The 16603-nt window shown below is 34.8% G+C and overlaps 1 protein-coding gene across 50 annotated transcripts in view; it reads left to right on the plus strand.

The window, feature by feature from the left end:
- The window catches only part of CAMK2D (calcium/calmodulin dependent protein kinase II delta), a 306351-nt gene that overhangs the window by 264951 nt on the left and 24797 nt on the right, over positions 1-16603 (plus strand). For all 50 annotated transcript variants that reach the window (XM_078366604.1, XM_078366600.1, XM_078366611.1 and 47 more), the window contains one exon: positions 1373-1421. In XM_078366604.1, coding sequence (XP_078222730.1) covers positions 1373-1421 — 49 coding nt within the window. The remainder of the gene's footprint in view (positions 1-1372; positions 1422-16603) is intronic.

Here is a 16603-nt window from a genome sequence, read left to right on the forward strand (position 1 = left end):
ATCTAAGTCCCAAAAAGCCTTGAGATAGTTAGGACCATAACATTTGAGAACAATTTTTTTAATAGCATTAGCAAATGACATGCAGAGTGTAACAGCTGGAATGGACACTTCAGTAATTCTAGCTATATTATTTGTAAGAGTTCCTGCATGATATTTCTTGCTTACATGAATTAGTTTAATTTTACAGTGCATGAATTTACCTTCGTTCTCAGTTTAAATTTGAATACGAGGTCACAATAAGAAATGCATGAAGACTGCTTTCTTTGGTTTTGTGTGTATGGAGACTCTGGGTACATCTTTTAATTAGTTTTTCTCGTGGTTTAATTATTGTATATGATGTTTACATAAATTGATCACTTTTTTGAATATTGAATCTCTAAAATGACACTGACTGGTGTTTGCATTATTTTCCAGAATGTGTTTTGCATTATTGAGCTATTGATTGGAAGTCGGTTTCCAGTTATTTTTGATTCTAGCATTAAATCATTCCAAGTAGAAAACTATGTCTTTCTTATCAATATTGCAAAATCTATTTGCTAGAATATTTTTTATCCATACATTATTAATAAACACATTTATCATACCATTTTAAGAAATATATCTTAATTTTGGCAGTTACAGTGTACTTTTAAGTGTGCTTGACAATTTTCCAGCTAATTTGTAGTTTTACAAAGAAAGAGCTTTGTCTTTTTATTATGGAAGTAGGTTTCTTATCAATAACAGCCAGTTTCTAATATTGTAGAGAATGAAAAAACATCTAATTGTCATCAAAAGTAAATTATTCATTATAATTCCACTGTGCTGATGACAGACATGAAAATTCTTCTCAAAAGTACTTTCAGCATATCTCAGCTTAATCCCCTTAGTTCTTCATCAAATGATGTGGTGAAATGCTTTCTCTTCCTATAAAGGAGTAAGGCATAGGCCTTAACATAGTGCCTGACAAAAATAAGGTACTCTTTATTGATTAATTGGAAATAAAAAATTGTTCTAAGTTTCAAATTCATGCAGCTAGTATATTCAATTGCTTGTAAACACACAGAAAACGCACACCTTATAGGGCACTGTAACACAAAGACATCCTTACACAGTTTTTAAAATAAACTGCATACTTCTTCTGGTCCCATAAATCACCTGGATTTATACAGGTTTGGAGATTAGGCAACCAGAGTACTCCCTGTTTGAAATGTTTGCAGCATCAGACATTTTGTTTCTGTTAAAAACCACTTAATGTTTTTGTCCATTTGCATGTCAGCATATGCACATAGCCTGCTGAAAAATTTTGCATGATATGTATGTTACTAGCCAATTTTTAAAGACGAAATCAAGCTTTCATTGCATGCAACCTAAAAATGTGTTTTCTTCTCATCAGGAGTCAACTGAGAGTTCAAATACAACAATTGAGGATGAAGATGTGAAAGGTATGATTTAACCAGAAATGGAAAATCCTAACTCAGAGAAAGCTTCATATATATCTGTATATATATATCAAAAATGTGCTTCAAATAACTAATAAGTTTAGGAAGTAGGCCTATGCTAAAACACAAAAATATTTTATTCATGAATAAAAAAGATTTTATGACTAAATAATTATTTCAAGATGTATGTTGATTTTGTCATTTTCTCACATATTCTTTTGTATATTTGAAACTGTAGATATGTATTCTAGCACATTGCAGTAATGACAACTAATAATGGGTTACTAGTTATAGAAACATAAATTGTAAATTTGTCAGTCAAAAAGTAATATAAAATGTATACACATTGGGTACATTCATAAAAGCTATCTGGAAAACAATTTATATTCAAGGATACAGTATAAAAATAACTTTTTAACATTTAGTCATCTCAAATAAGTATCAACAGAATTTTGTATTTGGCCACCTTTTTATCCTAGTTTTTTGTGTACATTCCAAAGATATTCTTGACCTCCATTCACTTTGGTTACCAAGGTTCTTTTAGCTACATGTATGAGTCATTGGCAGTGTTTTTACAGACGTCTTCTTACTGCCCCTGCACACACATACTGAGCACACGTTTGCAGTTAGCTCACCTCTTTGACCACATCACTGTTTTAGAAGCATTACTTTTATATAAATTGCATTTGCAGTTTTATGTTATTTTTGTAATTTATTGTATGTAACTACAATCTCTATAGACCAATTGTCTAGAAGACATGCTGACAAAGAGCAGTAACAGTGGGATATTTGAAATAGAAATATTAAAGGAAAAAATATGAATTGAGAGCAGTGATCCATAAATTAATTAAACCTATCTGAAAAGATTACTTACCTAATAGTATCAACGTAAGCTTTAATTCTAAAGGTAGCATTAATACGATAAAATCTTGAAAAGTTGTATTCATGTTACAGAATAAAGGACTTGGAAATTCTCAGGTCAAGGAGACATACAGTCAATTTAGGAAATAAAAATGGCTGTAGATCACAACCTGCCAGTCAACTCTGCTGACTTTTTTCCTTTTTGTTTGAATAGAACAGCTAATGCTGTTAAAGTGTACTCTATTTATACAACTAAGCACACTGACCTAACTCTGCTAGAGGTAGTCAGCCATTATTTTTTACAGTGGAAAGGTAGATAGCTGTGTCAAGAATTTTATTTAGTAGGTCTATTCATCTCACTCTTTGCACTTAAGCTAAAATTTGAACTGAAGTAGTTTTATGAATCATTGATACCAGTCATATTAGATAAAAATATTCTTTTTTTTTAGCCAAATAAATAGATATGCCATTTAGCTTTACCAGTGATTCAGGAAGCATTATCTTTCTAAGTGTTTTAGGCTCATTAGCTTCTTTAAGCTAAGCTAAATGTTTCATATGAACTTTTACATTCTTCCCATGAGCAAGACAAAGAAAATCTGTTTATTGTCCACTGGAGAAACTAAATCTTTAAATAAATAAATAAAATTAGTAGAATACCGGCACCTCACTATATGCAGTTCATCTGCCAAGTGATATGATAATGGTTTTAATACGTGATCTTTCTCACCTGAATTTGACACTTGACTGTACTAAGTATTGGTTCAGGATCACTGCTGTTAATCTGTGTAAATATTAATGCATAAACAGAGTTCCCGTCAGCATTACCCTGTAGTTTGTAATTTCTTTTTGATAAAATGAAATAATGTCATTTCTTAGAAAGCAGTTCTTCAATTCAAATCATAACATTAATATGGGTTTCATCTTGCCTCTGAGATTTCACAAATTGAGATAGTACTTGTATTTATAGTTATGTTGTCTCTATATACAACAAATATTAGAGAAATTCAGCATCATATTGAGATCAAAGGAAATAAATGTCCAGTAGATAATTTAGCCCAAAGTGCTTTGGTTCATTTCCTTAATAAGTATATTATTTAAGTTTCTGCTTAATTTTACTGGTGTGGGTCTGGCCAAAAAGCCATAGATATAGCTCATTAGGACTCATTTGTGTTCTCTGTAAGACGCAGACAGCCTTTTGGAGACTAGCCCTTTTAATATTGAATGATATCAGAAACCTTTAAGACATATAATTTACTTTATAATATAGTTACATAAATGTTGAGTATAAAACTTCCTTGTTTTTGTTCACATATCTGTTTTTCCTATTACCTTATAAAAATGGTTCAATTTCATAAGCTACTAAATTTAAGGTTATGTTTATATTTTAAAATATTACTCCTGTCTTCTTTATTTTTTCAGATTATGGCTTTATCACTTTTTTTAACTGATGTAAAATATAAAATGTCAGCGAGAATCTGATTTGAATCTGAAATCTATACTGTTTCTAGTCCTAACCTTTATCTAACTTGCTTTGAGCAAGTTGCATAACTTCCCTGTGGCTCATGTTTCCTCATAACAGCAGAATTTAGATATTGAAATCAATAATACAGACTTTTAAACTTTTTCTACTTTACTATGATGCAATACTATTAATAGATTGTTATAAGATCTCATCTACTTTTTAAAATATATAAAATGGCACATTCTAAGGTAATACATATTATTATAAAACAATTAGATATTAATATAAACTATTCAAGTAGTCATAGAAAGACATTTAATTAAAAGTTGAAAGAAACTATGTTGCTGCAAGTTTTAGGAAATCTTATTAAAATTGGGGAAAAAAATGGTGTCCACTAATCTGAATATCCAAAATGTTATCAGTAGCACTACAGGACGATAAAATTACTACTTTAAGCACATTTCAGTGAGAATTATTATGAGGTTCTATTTTATGTTGCTAAAGTTTCCATACAAAATTTCTTTCATATCTAAAATTAAATTAATATTTGAACTTATTCATTTCTATATAGAAGTTAAATCCTAGTTATTTTCTATGTTTTCATTAACTGTGAATTTTATGTAATTCTGAAATTATTTATTAGACTAAATAATTACTTGAGTGAAATAATGTCTCCTTTGCTGAGTTTGTATTATCTTATACCAGTAAATATATCTATAAATTATGTAAAGTTATATGTCTGTATCATGATTCTTTTTGTAAGTGGAATGGCCCTATTTTTTTTTCTACTATGGACTTCTGCTGTAACTCCCTTGATTTGGTCAGAAGAAATTAGATCTAAGGTATTTTAGAAATTAATCTTTGTCCTGTTCAATTTTAATATTCTACCAGGTTACAGGTAATTTTATTTCAGGCTAATATAATACATGAAAAAGTAAGACATTAGCAACTAAAAGCAGAGAAGGCAATATTCAGTGAAGAGCTTAATGAAAGAGACTGTAGAAATAAAGAATTTTTATTTTTTATATCTGAAACAGTGATATTTTCATTTTTCAGTTTAGTGCAACAAATATTTTATGAATGCCCACAATTATAGTATTCTAACTAGACTCTAGAAGATTTAGAAAACAAAGATGATTCTGCATAATAATGTTGTAGGCAAAGACACAAATGATTGAGAGAGTTTCAAATGGACTGGGCTAATTCTGAATGGATTACGGTGACTGTATTCTAGCATAAATCTATAGAGAGTGAATTGTGATCAATAGCACTTAATTAAACCACAATAGTTATAGTCAGTCCAGGGAGGGAAACTCAACAAGGTGGCTTTTCTAAATATTTCCAAGTGTTGTTGTTATACAAAAAAAATCAATTTAACAGCATTGGCTGTCACATAAGTAGTATTAGGAAGCAGAGATTGGGTATAAGGACAGTATAAACATGCCAAAGATTCAGGCTTAATATTCTTCTACTTGGAGGTATTTTGGGCCATAAGGTAATAATGCAATAAATGTATTGAACAGATGTAATGGCACACATTTTCTGTCAATATCTTTGCTGTGACTTTTCCAAAGTTCTGTAATATATTAAAACTGAATTCTTGGGTTTTCTTAATAGTTTTGAGGTAAGAAAAGATTATAATCACCTGAGCATGGTGGCTCACACCTGTAATCTCTACATTTTTGGAGGCTGAGGCAGAAGGATATTTTAAGGCCATGAGTTTGGACCAGCCTGGGCAATATAGCAAGACCCCATTTCTACAAAAAGAAGAATTTAGAAAAATTAGTTAGGCATGGTGGCACACACCTGTAGTCCCACCTACTTGAGAGGCTGAGGCATTCACTCTAGCCTGGATGACAGAGTGAGACTCTGTCTCTTAAAAAAAATCAAAGGAGAAACTACTGAGTCTCTCTTTTTGTGACTTTCTTCTGAATGAGTTTACAGAAAGCTGGCCTAGTCAGAGAGGGTTCATTCACTCTTTAAATCTTCCTATCTCTTCACCAAGGGTCATTCTGGTGAAGATATGGACTTCTCAAAGATAACTCCTGAACTTAGCTTTAAAGGGTAAGGTACTATTAACCAGGTGAAGAAGGTGGGAGAGGAGAAATATTCCCAACAGAAGACACAGAAACAAAGCGTGATATGTCTGAAGTACTGAAGGCAGTCAGGATATTATTGGAGTGAAATGCAAGTTGGAGAGTGGTAGCAGATGAAACTTCAGAGGAAGGAAGGAGCTAGTCATGGGAGCATTGAGTTATATGAACAAGCTTGAGCTGATCTGATATTAAGAGATGAGAGACATACATCATAGACAAAGATGATTCTGCAAGATAATGTACCAAGCTCCTTAGGAATATCGAAAGTGTTAAGCAGAGGAAAGATGTGGTAAGATCTCCATAGGTAGAACACTCCGGCAATTCTGTGGCATAGGCATTTGACAGCAACAAGACTAAAGATGATAAGACCAGTTTAAAGACTATGTCTAAAGGGAGATACACAGTCAAGGGAGAGTTGAGCTTTGTTTTATTCATTTTTTAGGATGAATGAGTCTAGATCGAATTTGGGGGCTAACGATAAAGGACGAGTAGGAATGAAGAAATTTCCTGTTCATTTTTACATTTATTTAGTAAGTTACACTTTTAGCAAATATTTACTGAGGGACTATTGGGTACCAAGCCCTGTTAAAAGCACTAAATATGCACAGGCAACAACATAGATAGGATTTTAACTTTCATGAAAGTTTTAGTGGGGAAAAATAGCTAATAAACAAGGCTCATAGTTGCTACCAAAGACTTACCCTTGAGATAAAAATGATCACAGACTAGCCAAAGACTTTACCTTACATTATCCTGATAAAAACTCCATCTATTAAATACATCATATTAACCCAATCTTTCAGAAGAACATTCTGAAGCCTAGAGAGATTAAGTCATATAACCAATGGATTGTGCTTTAACAGGAGCTAGGATTATGCTTTCAACCAGAAATGTTAGTAGCAAAGGCACTTGCCAGAGAGGTTTTCTATCAAACATGAAGACTTCCAAGTTAGGTAGCACAATCTAATCTTACGTCTGCAGGAATCATCATCTTTTCCTACTGGGATCAGGTGTGAGGTCCTAAATAATGAGGAAAAGATGAAACATAATTCAGGATAATAGCTTATCTTTTGTAAAGAGACCCCAAGAAGCTTAAAACCATTGCTATTTATAAAAGTTTAGCTCTAAGGCCATAAAGGAATGTGTTGACTTGACTGATAACAGCAGGTTATCTGTTAGTTTTTGTGGAGTTAGTTCTAATAAATAGAGCCAATTGGTGTCTTGTGTCTATATACAAAAAGCTGTACCATTGTATTTGTAAAACTTTTTACACTGTGTTTTAGGGCTTTGTTTTAAACCTGATTTCATCTGTATAACAAGCTTGTAAAATCAAGAAATACAATAAAGAAGGGACTCAGAAGATTGCAGCTATGTAGCTATAAGCAAAGATCTGGAACTCTGCTAGCCCTAATGGCCTCCTTTCAGAGAAGACCAAGCGCTTTGACAGGAATTAGAGATCTAGACTCATTCTTAGGGAGAGAGAGAGAGGCATTTTTAAGCTAGTCATGTATAAGAAAAAGGTCTGTAAATTGCTCTTTAGAAATTAGACATGAGGTTAGTAAATTCCTTGGCTAGGTGGAGGGAATGAGGTTTGTGAATATCACAGTGGACCCAGGACCCAGGACCCAGGATGGGAGTGGGAAAGGAAGGGAAGTTTGGATAGAATGGGCACATAGAGAAAGGTCTTAACTTTTTCAGTAAAATGTGTAATTTTCAACAAGTCTATAATTAAATTCTTTGTTTCTAAATGTCCCGCAGATTTCGTGAGTCTCTCAGTGTCTTCCCTACCAAACACAAAATTCAGATTCTTAGTAAACTATCCATAAAGTGACTCTGTTTACTTGATTTAACCAATTATTGTTTGTATAGAAAACAAATTTTCTCATAGATGCCCCCCTTTTTATTTAAATAAAAATTAGGATTTTTCTTTCAACTTCCATATCAGTTCACTTATGTATTTCTGCCTTTGGTTTATAAGAAAATAAATAAACTTATGTTTTTCTCATTTTTTATTTTTTAGAGACAGGTCTCTCTCTGTCATCCGGGATGGAGTGCAATAGCTAAAACAAGAAATAATATTAATCTGTCCATTAAAAAAAGAAACATGGCCCGCTCAGCACAGTGGGTGACTGAGGCCAGCATATCACCTGAGGTCAGGAATTCAAGACCAGCTTGGCCAACATGGTGAAACCCCATCTCTACTGAAAATACAAAAGTAAGCCGGGCATGGTAACACATGCTCTTGTAATCCCATCTACTTGGGAGGCTGAGCCAGGAGAATTGCTTGAACCCAGGAGGCAGAGGTTGAATTTAGCCAAGATTACACCATTGCACTCCAGCCTGGGTGACAACAGGGAAACTCCATCTCAAAAAAAGAAAGAAAGAAACAAGGATATAGCTGCCATCATATGTGAACAAATACAGAATGCTTCAGATGCATGTAACATATGTAATGCCTAACAAAAAAGACCTCTATTTGAAATATTTGGATTCATTTGTTAAAAAAAAAAAAGATTGAGCACCTTCTATGTGCTGAAATATAGTAAAATAGACTGAGGCTAAAAAGGCTTAGTTTTCCCTAAGGGAGATTTTAGTCTTATAGTATCTTCTTCAATGAAATTATATCTCCGAGTGCATTTCCCCAGTGAATGGCTATTCTTTGCATTAAAATTTTGTTATATGTTAAATAAAGTTTCTTCCAGAGTACATGAATGGATAAAATGTCTTGCTCTTAAAACTCAGTGAATTAGGTAGTCTGTCTTTATTTCTTTTAAAATGGAATAGTGTAACATTTTTCCCTTGGCCAATGTTGTTGAGCAGAATGTGCCAATCCATCATATGAAAGTGAGCAACATATTTAGTACAAAGAGGCTGATTTAGGTATCAGGATTGCTATGATTTATTTTACTGTGGTAAAACCAACTTCTCTGCCAAAGCTGTATTATCCTACTGATTACATATATGTGGATATGTCAGTACTCAAAGGAAATTCTTTGCAATATGCGAATACCTTTGGACAGTTGATTTCTTCTCTTTAGATTAGAACAAAATTTAAAAACTATAGGCTGGGCACTGTGGTTCACACCTGTAATCCCAGCACTTTGGGAGGCCAAGGTGGGCACATCACCTGAGGTCAAGAATTCAAGACCAGCCTGGCCAACATGGTGAAACCCTGTTTCTACAAAAATACAAAAATTAGCTGGGCATGATGGTGGGTAATCCCAGATGCTCGGGATGCTGAGTCAGGAGAATTGCTTGAACCCAGAAGGCGGAGGTTGCAGTGAGTCAAGATCATGCCACTGCACTCCAGCCTGGGTGACAGAGTAAGACTGTCTCAAAAAAAATAACCACCAAACTATGTTCAGACATTTCCAGACTACTCAATTGTGTTTTTCTTAAAACAAATATAAAACCTCTCTATACAACTATTTTATTTTACATAAGTTATAGATTAAATTATGTTTTTTAAATGTCAGTGCACATGGATACCCCTAAAGAACATTTTTCTTTAATTTCTCCTCACTTCCGTAGTACTATCAGTGCGGTCTGCATTACTGCATTACTAATTGCATTACTCCTGTATAGTATGTCTCAACCATTTTTAATGTTTGTGTTCAAATGCATCTATGAAAACTGAATTGATATGACTATGTTATATTCTAGAGCTTTTAACACTCCTGCATCATCATCCTTAGTGTTTCTTTGTCTTTTGTCCTTAATTTCTTTTCCTTTGTCTCCTTAGTTTTGTTTATACCCCAAGGCAATCTCTCAGAATATCCTACTAGTTTCTCCTTCAGAGTATACACTTTTTTTGGAATTGACTACTGCTTACCGGCTCCATTGCCATCACTCTGATATAAGATATATTCATCTTTTGCTAACATTATTGACATAGCTTCTTAGCCATCGACCTGCTTCTGCTTACAGTCTATTCTCAACAGAGTAGTCAGAGTTACACTTTTGAAATATATCAGATCATGTGCTGCTCTTGCTGTGTATTCCCTAGTGGCCGTCAAAGCCATCAGAATCCATTAAAGGCCTTCCATGACCAGGGCCCCTTCAGACATGCCTTGCCTTGCCATCTTACTCTATGTCCTATTATGTGTGCATCAGGAACACTATTTCTGAAGTGTATCAAGCAGGTTCCTGCTGCGGTGCCTTTGCACTTACTATTCCATGCCTGCTATGTCCTGATACACATTTCCATGTGGCTTACTGCCCTTTCTCTTTTTAAGTCTCTGACCAAATGTTTTCAGATGTTACCCTGTCAGTGAGATCTTTGACTACCCTATTTGAAATTACATCCCTCCAGACCGGGCACAGTGGCTCACACCTATAATCCTAGCACTTTGGGAGGCAGGCAGATCACTTGAGGCCAGGAATTCTAGACCAGCCTGGCCAATATGGCAAAAACCCATCTCTACTAAAAATACAAAAATAAGCCAGGTGTAGTGGTGCATGCCTGTAATCACCACTACTCACAGGCTAAGGCACAAGAATTGCTGCAACTTGAAAGACAGAGGTGGCAGTGAACCAAGATAGGACCACTGCACTCCAGCCTGCGAAACAGAGTGAGACTTTGTCTCAAAAAATAAAATCAAATGAAAAATAACATCCCTCCAAATCCAGCACTTTCCATTCTTCTGTTTTACTTTCCTCCTTGTATTTATCATCTAAAATATTTGTTTTACTTATTTGTTTCCTGTTCCTCTTCCCCCTACTAAAATGTAAGTTTCTGTAGAGCAGAGATTTTTGTCTGTTTTGCTTATTGCCATATCCACAGTATCTAGAATAGTTGTTGGGCAAAAGTAGGAATAATAAATATTTAATTGGTAGAGGAAGGAAGCATAGTGGATACCAACCATGCCATGTCCTAGCTGCTACTAAAATAATGGGAATTCTCTTGAAGTTGTGTTCTGCTCACAACTTTTGTTTCCGCATGGGTTTTTGTATGTAGGATTACTCTCCCTCCATAATTTAGGAGTTAAAAACACAGAAAATGCATGTTTTAAAAGTCATAGTCCATTTGTGATGCTAAACAAAATACCACAGACTGGGTAACTTATAAATAGTAGAAATTGATTTTTCAGAGTTTTGGAGGCTACAAAGTCTAAGATCAAGGTGCCAGCAGACTCGACGTCTGGTGAACGCTTGCTCTCTGCCTTCAAAATGGCACCTCTTGCTGTGTCCTCGAATGGCAGAAGGAATGGAAGGGACTGGCCAGTTCCCTCAATCCTTTTTTGGTTTTTTGAAGCAGAGTCTCACTCTGTCACCCAGGCTGGAGTGCAGTGGCATGATCTTGGCTCACTGCAACCTCCACCTCTTGGGTTCAAGCAATTCTCCTGCCTTAGATTCCCGAGTAGCTGGGATTACAGGCACCTGCCACCAGACCCAGGTAATTTTTGTATTTTTGGTAGAGACGTAGTTTCACCATGGTGGCCAAGCTATTTTCAAACTCCTGACCTCAAGTGATCTGTCTGCCTTGGCCTCCCAAAGTGCTGGGATTACAGGTGTAAGCCACTGCATGTGGCCCTCAAGCCCTGTTTTAAGGGCACTAGTCCCATCCTAATAACCTCTCAAAGGCCCCATCTCTTAATACCATCAACACTGGGTATTAAGTTCCAACATGAACTTTGTAGGCACACATATATTCAAATCATAGCATTAAGTCATATGATCTTTTTTTTCTATTGGAATGGAGCATGTGGTTTGGTGTCAAATATACCAGCCCAGATTTTTATTGAATATGCATTCTGACTGCTCATGTAAACTATTCTGAGTCATATACACATTGGTGATAATAATATGTCACTACCCAATCATTTTTTACCTACGAAAGTAATAATTTCATATGGCTCAACCTAACAATAATAATAGCAATAGTAGAGCATGCTTATGTTGAATAGTGACACTATTTATTAAATGCCTAGTGTAATTCCTAGCCCATGATTTAAAAGTCCATAAATCCAAAGAGAACTGTGTGTGTTTTTTTGAACATCATTGTTTCTATTTTCTGAAACATTTATTTTAGATAAGTAGGTAAATATCTATAAATTTTAAGACCTACATCCAGCCAACCTATATACATAAATGCCCAAACTACATAAAGCTGCCCAAGTGCAGAAAACAAGTTCATTTTTTCATTAAAATAGAAAATGATGGTGTTTTTCAAGTGTTTATGAAAGTGGCAGTGTTCTTTTAACTCATAATGAATTTTTTTAAAATATATATTTTATTGCATTTTAGGTTTTGGGGTACATGTGAAGAATATGCAAGATGGTTGCATAGGTACATACATGGCAATGTGGTTTGCTGCCTTCCTCCCCATCATCTATATCTGACATTTCTCCCCATGTTATCCCTCCCCAACTCCCCACCCCTCACTGTCACTCACCTAATTCCCCTGACAGACCCCAGTGTGTGATCTCCCCTCCCTGTGTCCATGTGTTCTCATTCTTCAACACCCGCCTATGAGTGAGAAAATACGGTGTTTGATTTTCTGTTCTTGTGTCAGTTTGCTGAGAATGATGGTTTCCAGGTTCATCCATGTCCCTACACAGGACATGAACTCATTGTTTTTTTATGGCTGCATAGTGTATATGTGCCACATTTTCCCTGTCCATTCTATCATCGATGGGCATTTGGGTTGGTTCCAAGTCTTTGCTATTGTAAACAGGGCTGCAGTGAACATTCATGTGCATGTGTCCTTATAATAGAATGATTTATAATTCTTTGGATATATACCCAGTAATAGGATTGCTGGGCAAAATGGAATTTCTATTTCTAGGTCCTTGAGGAATCGCCACACTGTCTTCCACAATGGTTGAACTAATTGACACTCCCACAAACAGTGTAAAAGTGTTCCTATTTCTCCACATCCTCTCCAGCATCTGTTCTCTCCAGATTTTTTAATGATTGCCATTCCAACTGGTGTGAGATGGTATCTCAATGTAGTTTTAATTTGCATTTCTCTAATGACCAGTGATGGTGAACATTTTTCGTATGTTTATTGGCCTCATATATGTCTTCTTTTGTAAAGTGTCTGTTCATATCCTTCGCCCACTTTTGAATGGGGTTGTTTGTTTTTTTCTTGTAAATCTGTTTTAGTTCTTTATAGATTCTGGATATTAGCCCTTTCTCAGATGGTTGGATTGCAAAATTTTTTTCCCATTCTGTTGGTTGCAGGTTCACTCTAATGATTGTTTCTTTTGCTGTGCAGAAGCTCTGGAGTTTAATTAGGTCCCATTTGTCTATTTTGACTTTTGTTGCCAATGCTTTTGGTGTATTAGTCATGAAGTCCTTGCCTCTGCCTATGTCCTGAATGGTTTTGCCTAGGTTTTCTTCTAGGGTTTTTATGGTGTTGGGTCTTATGTTTAAGTCTTTAATCCATCTGGAGTTAATTTTAGTGTAAGGTGTCAGGAAGGGGTCCAGTTTCTTCTTTCTGCACACGGCTAGCCAGTTTTCCCAATGCCATTTATTAAACAGGGAATCCTTTCCCCATTGCTTGTTTTTGTCAGATTTGTCAACGATCGGATGGTTCTAGATGTGTGGCATTGCCTCCAAGGCCTCTGTTCTGTTCCATTGGTCTATATCTCTGTTTTGGTACCAGTACTATGCTGTTTTGATTACTGTAGCCTTGTAGTATAGTTTGAAGTCAGGTAGTATGATGCCTCCAGGTTTGTTCTTTTTGCTTAGAATTGACTTGGCTATGTGGACTCTCTTTTGGTTCCATATGAAGTTTAAGGTAGTTTTTTCCAGTTCTGTGAAGAAGGTCATTGGTAGCTTGATGCGGATACCATTGTATCTATAAATTACTTTGGTCAGTATGGCCATTTTCACAATATTGATTCTTTCTAACCATGAGCATGGAATGTTTCTCCATCTGTTTCTCCTCTCTTATTTCCTTGAGCAGACACTTGTAGTTCTCCTTGAAGAGGTCCTTTATATTCTTTGTTAGTTTTATTCCTAGGTATTTTATTCTCTTTGTAGCAATTGTGAATGGCAGTTCATTCTTGATTTGGCTCTCTTTAAGTCTGTTATTGGTGCACAGGAATGCTTGTGATTTTTGCACACTGATTTTGTATCCTGAGACTTTGCTGAAGTTGCTTATCAGTTTCAGGAGATTTTGGGCTGAGACAATTAAATGGGGTCTCCTAAATATACAATCCTGTTGTCTGCAAATATAGACAATTTGACTACCTCCTTTCCTAATTGAATACCCTTTATTTATTTTTCTTGACTGATTTCTCTGGCTAGAACTTCCAATACTATATTGAATTGAAATGGTGAGAGAGGGCATCCTGGTCTAGTGCCAAATTTCAAAGAGAATGCTTCTAGTTTTTCCCCATTCAGTATGATATTGGCTGTTGGTTTGTCATAAATAGCTTTTATTATTTTGAGATATGTTCCATCAATACCTAGTTTATTGAGAGTTTTTAGCATAAAGGGCTGTTGAATTTTGTCAAAGGCCTTCTCTGCATCAATTGAGATAATCGTGTGGTTTTTGTCTTTGGTTCTGTTTATGTGGTGGATTACGTTCATAGCCTTGCGTATGTTGAACCAGCCTTGCATTCCCAGGATGAAGCCTACTTGATCATAACAAATAAGCTTTTTGATGTGCTGTTGCAATCGGTTTGTCAGTACTTTATTGAAGACTTTTGCATCTGTGTTCATCATGGATGTTTGCCTGAAGTTTTCTTTTCTTGTTGAGTCTCTTCCACGTTCTAGTATCAGGATGATGTTGGTCTCATAAAAAGATTTGGGAAGGATTCCCTCTTTTTGGATCATTTGGAATAGTTTCAGAAGGAGTGGTACCAGCTCCTTTTTTTATGTTGGGTAGAATTCGGCTATGAAGCCATCTGGACCTGGGCTTTTTTTGGTGGGTAGGCTCTTAATTGCTGCCTCAACTTCAGTCCTTGTTATTGGTCTATTCAGGGTTTTGACTTCTTCCTGGTCTAGGCTTGGGCGGATGCAAACATCCAGGAATTTGTCCATTTCTTCCAGGTTTACTGGTTCATATGCATAGAGTTGTTTGTATTAATCTCTGATGGTGGTTTGTATTTCTGTGGAATCTGTGGTGATATCCCCTTTATCTTTTTTTGTTGCATCTATTTAATTCTTCTCTCTTTTCTTTTTTATTAATCTGGCTAGTGGTCTATTTCATTGATCTTTTCAAAAAACCACCTCCTGGATTTATTGATTTTTGAAGGGTTTTTTATGTCTCTATCTCCTTCAGTTCTGCTCATATCTTAGTTATTTCTTGTCTTCTGCTAGGTTTTGAGTTTCTTTGATCTTGCTCCTCTAGCTCTTTCAATTTTGATGATAGAGTGTCGATTTTAGATCTTTCCTTGCTTCCCATGTGGGCATTTATTGCTATATATTTTCCTCTAGAGACTGGTTTAATTGTGTCCCAGAGATTCTGGTATGTTGTGTCTTCGTTCTCATTGACATAATGAATTTTAAACAGTATTTTAATTCACTAATTTTTGCCTCCATAGTATCATATAAAAGGTGCTTAATAGATTAATGAATTAGTTATGAGGTTTTTACATTAAGTTAATTTTGAGTTGAGATATATTTTGTATCTATTAAGCATATTTTAAGTAATAACTCAAAGTCTTTCCTCATTTGAACTGATCCTTTTTTTTCTGGATGTGTTCAACAGTTAAGAAAAATTGGCTCAATTTTGCCTGTGTCTTGATTATCACTTCTGGGAGGAAAAGAAAAATATGAAGACTGTTTCTCACAAAAGTAAAATGTGAATCTAAAAAGGAGCATATTTATGCAAAATTATTTAAACACTTCTCAAGCAAAATATCTCAAAAACAATAACATATAATGTCCCTTTTAGAAATTGTGATTACCCTGTTCAGTGTTTCCTCAAAAGAAACTAACTATCTTGATAGAAGTTAACAGATTAATTGTGAAAGACCTATGATTTGTTTCTGAATTGACTGTGTACAGGATCATTGCTTTCTTTATTAACATCACTGCATGTGGTTATTTACCGCATGTCTGTCTAGCAAAACACAGATGGTAAATGTTATGGAGAGAATTTGGATTTCAGGAAAAGTTGGGGTAATAGACAAAAACCCATGCCATTATGTGTTTTCGAATTTAAAAAGAAAGAAAAAGAAATCCTGATCCAAATGTCATTTTTTTTACAATTTGAATTAGGAAATGTTTTCAACTGGGGAAAATAACATCTTGGGGCAGTATTTTAAACAGAGTATTTTTACTCCATACCTACACCACTTCACACAGAATTATAGTATTCTGATTAAACATTGTATCACATTACACAAAGTTAAGCTACACAAAAATGTAAACATATCCCTAAATAGTAAAGAAATACATCTGGAAAGTTTAATGGTCTATAATGACAGAAAAAATAACTTACTTCCAAAAGACTGCTGTGATTTTTTAAGTGGTATTTTGACCAATGTAGGAAGACTGTGAGCATATAAGATTGTATATTTAAATCTCTCTTCAAGAAATATAAGTTCTTCACTCATAATCTTTACAAGAAAACGGAAGCCTAAGAAGGAACTTAGGACTATTTAAAAATATGAATAATTAATTCACATGAAATGTGTTTACCTGTCACTGAGAATAAAACAAACAAAAACACATTTATTTGGGATATGTGTAAATGTCTCTACCTGAGTTGGTATTCTTAAAATCTGTACTAGAATTTTGTAAAAGGAGCAGTGTCATGAGTTATTGAGGATTTTCATTACCTGGGTTATTTAAATTAACCTGACTTC

Source organism: Callithrix jacchus, chromosome 3, assembly GCF_049354715.1.
Source record: "Callithrix jacchus isolate 240 chromosome 3, calJac240_pri, whole genome shotgun sequence".
Taxonomy (NCBI): Eukaryota; Metazoa; Chordata; class Mammalia; order Primates; family Cebidae; genus Callithrix; species Callithrix jacchus.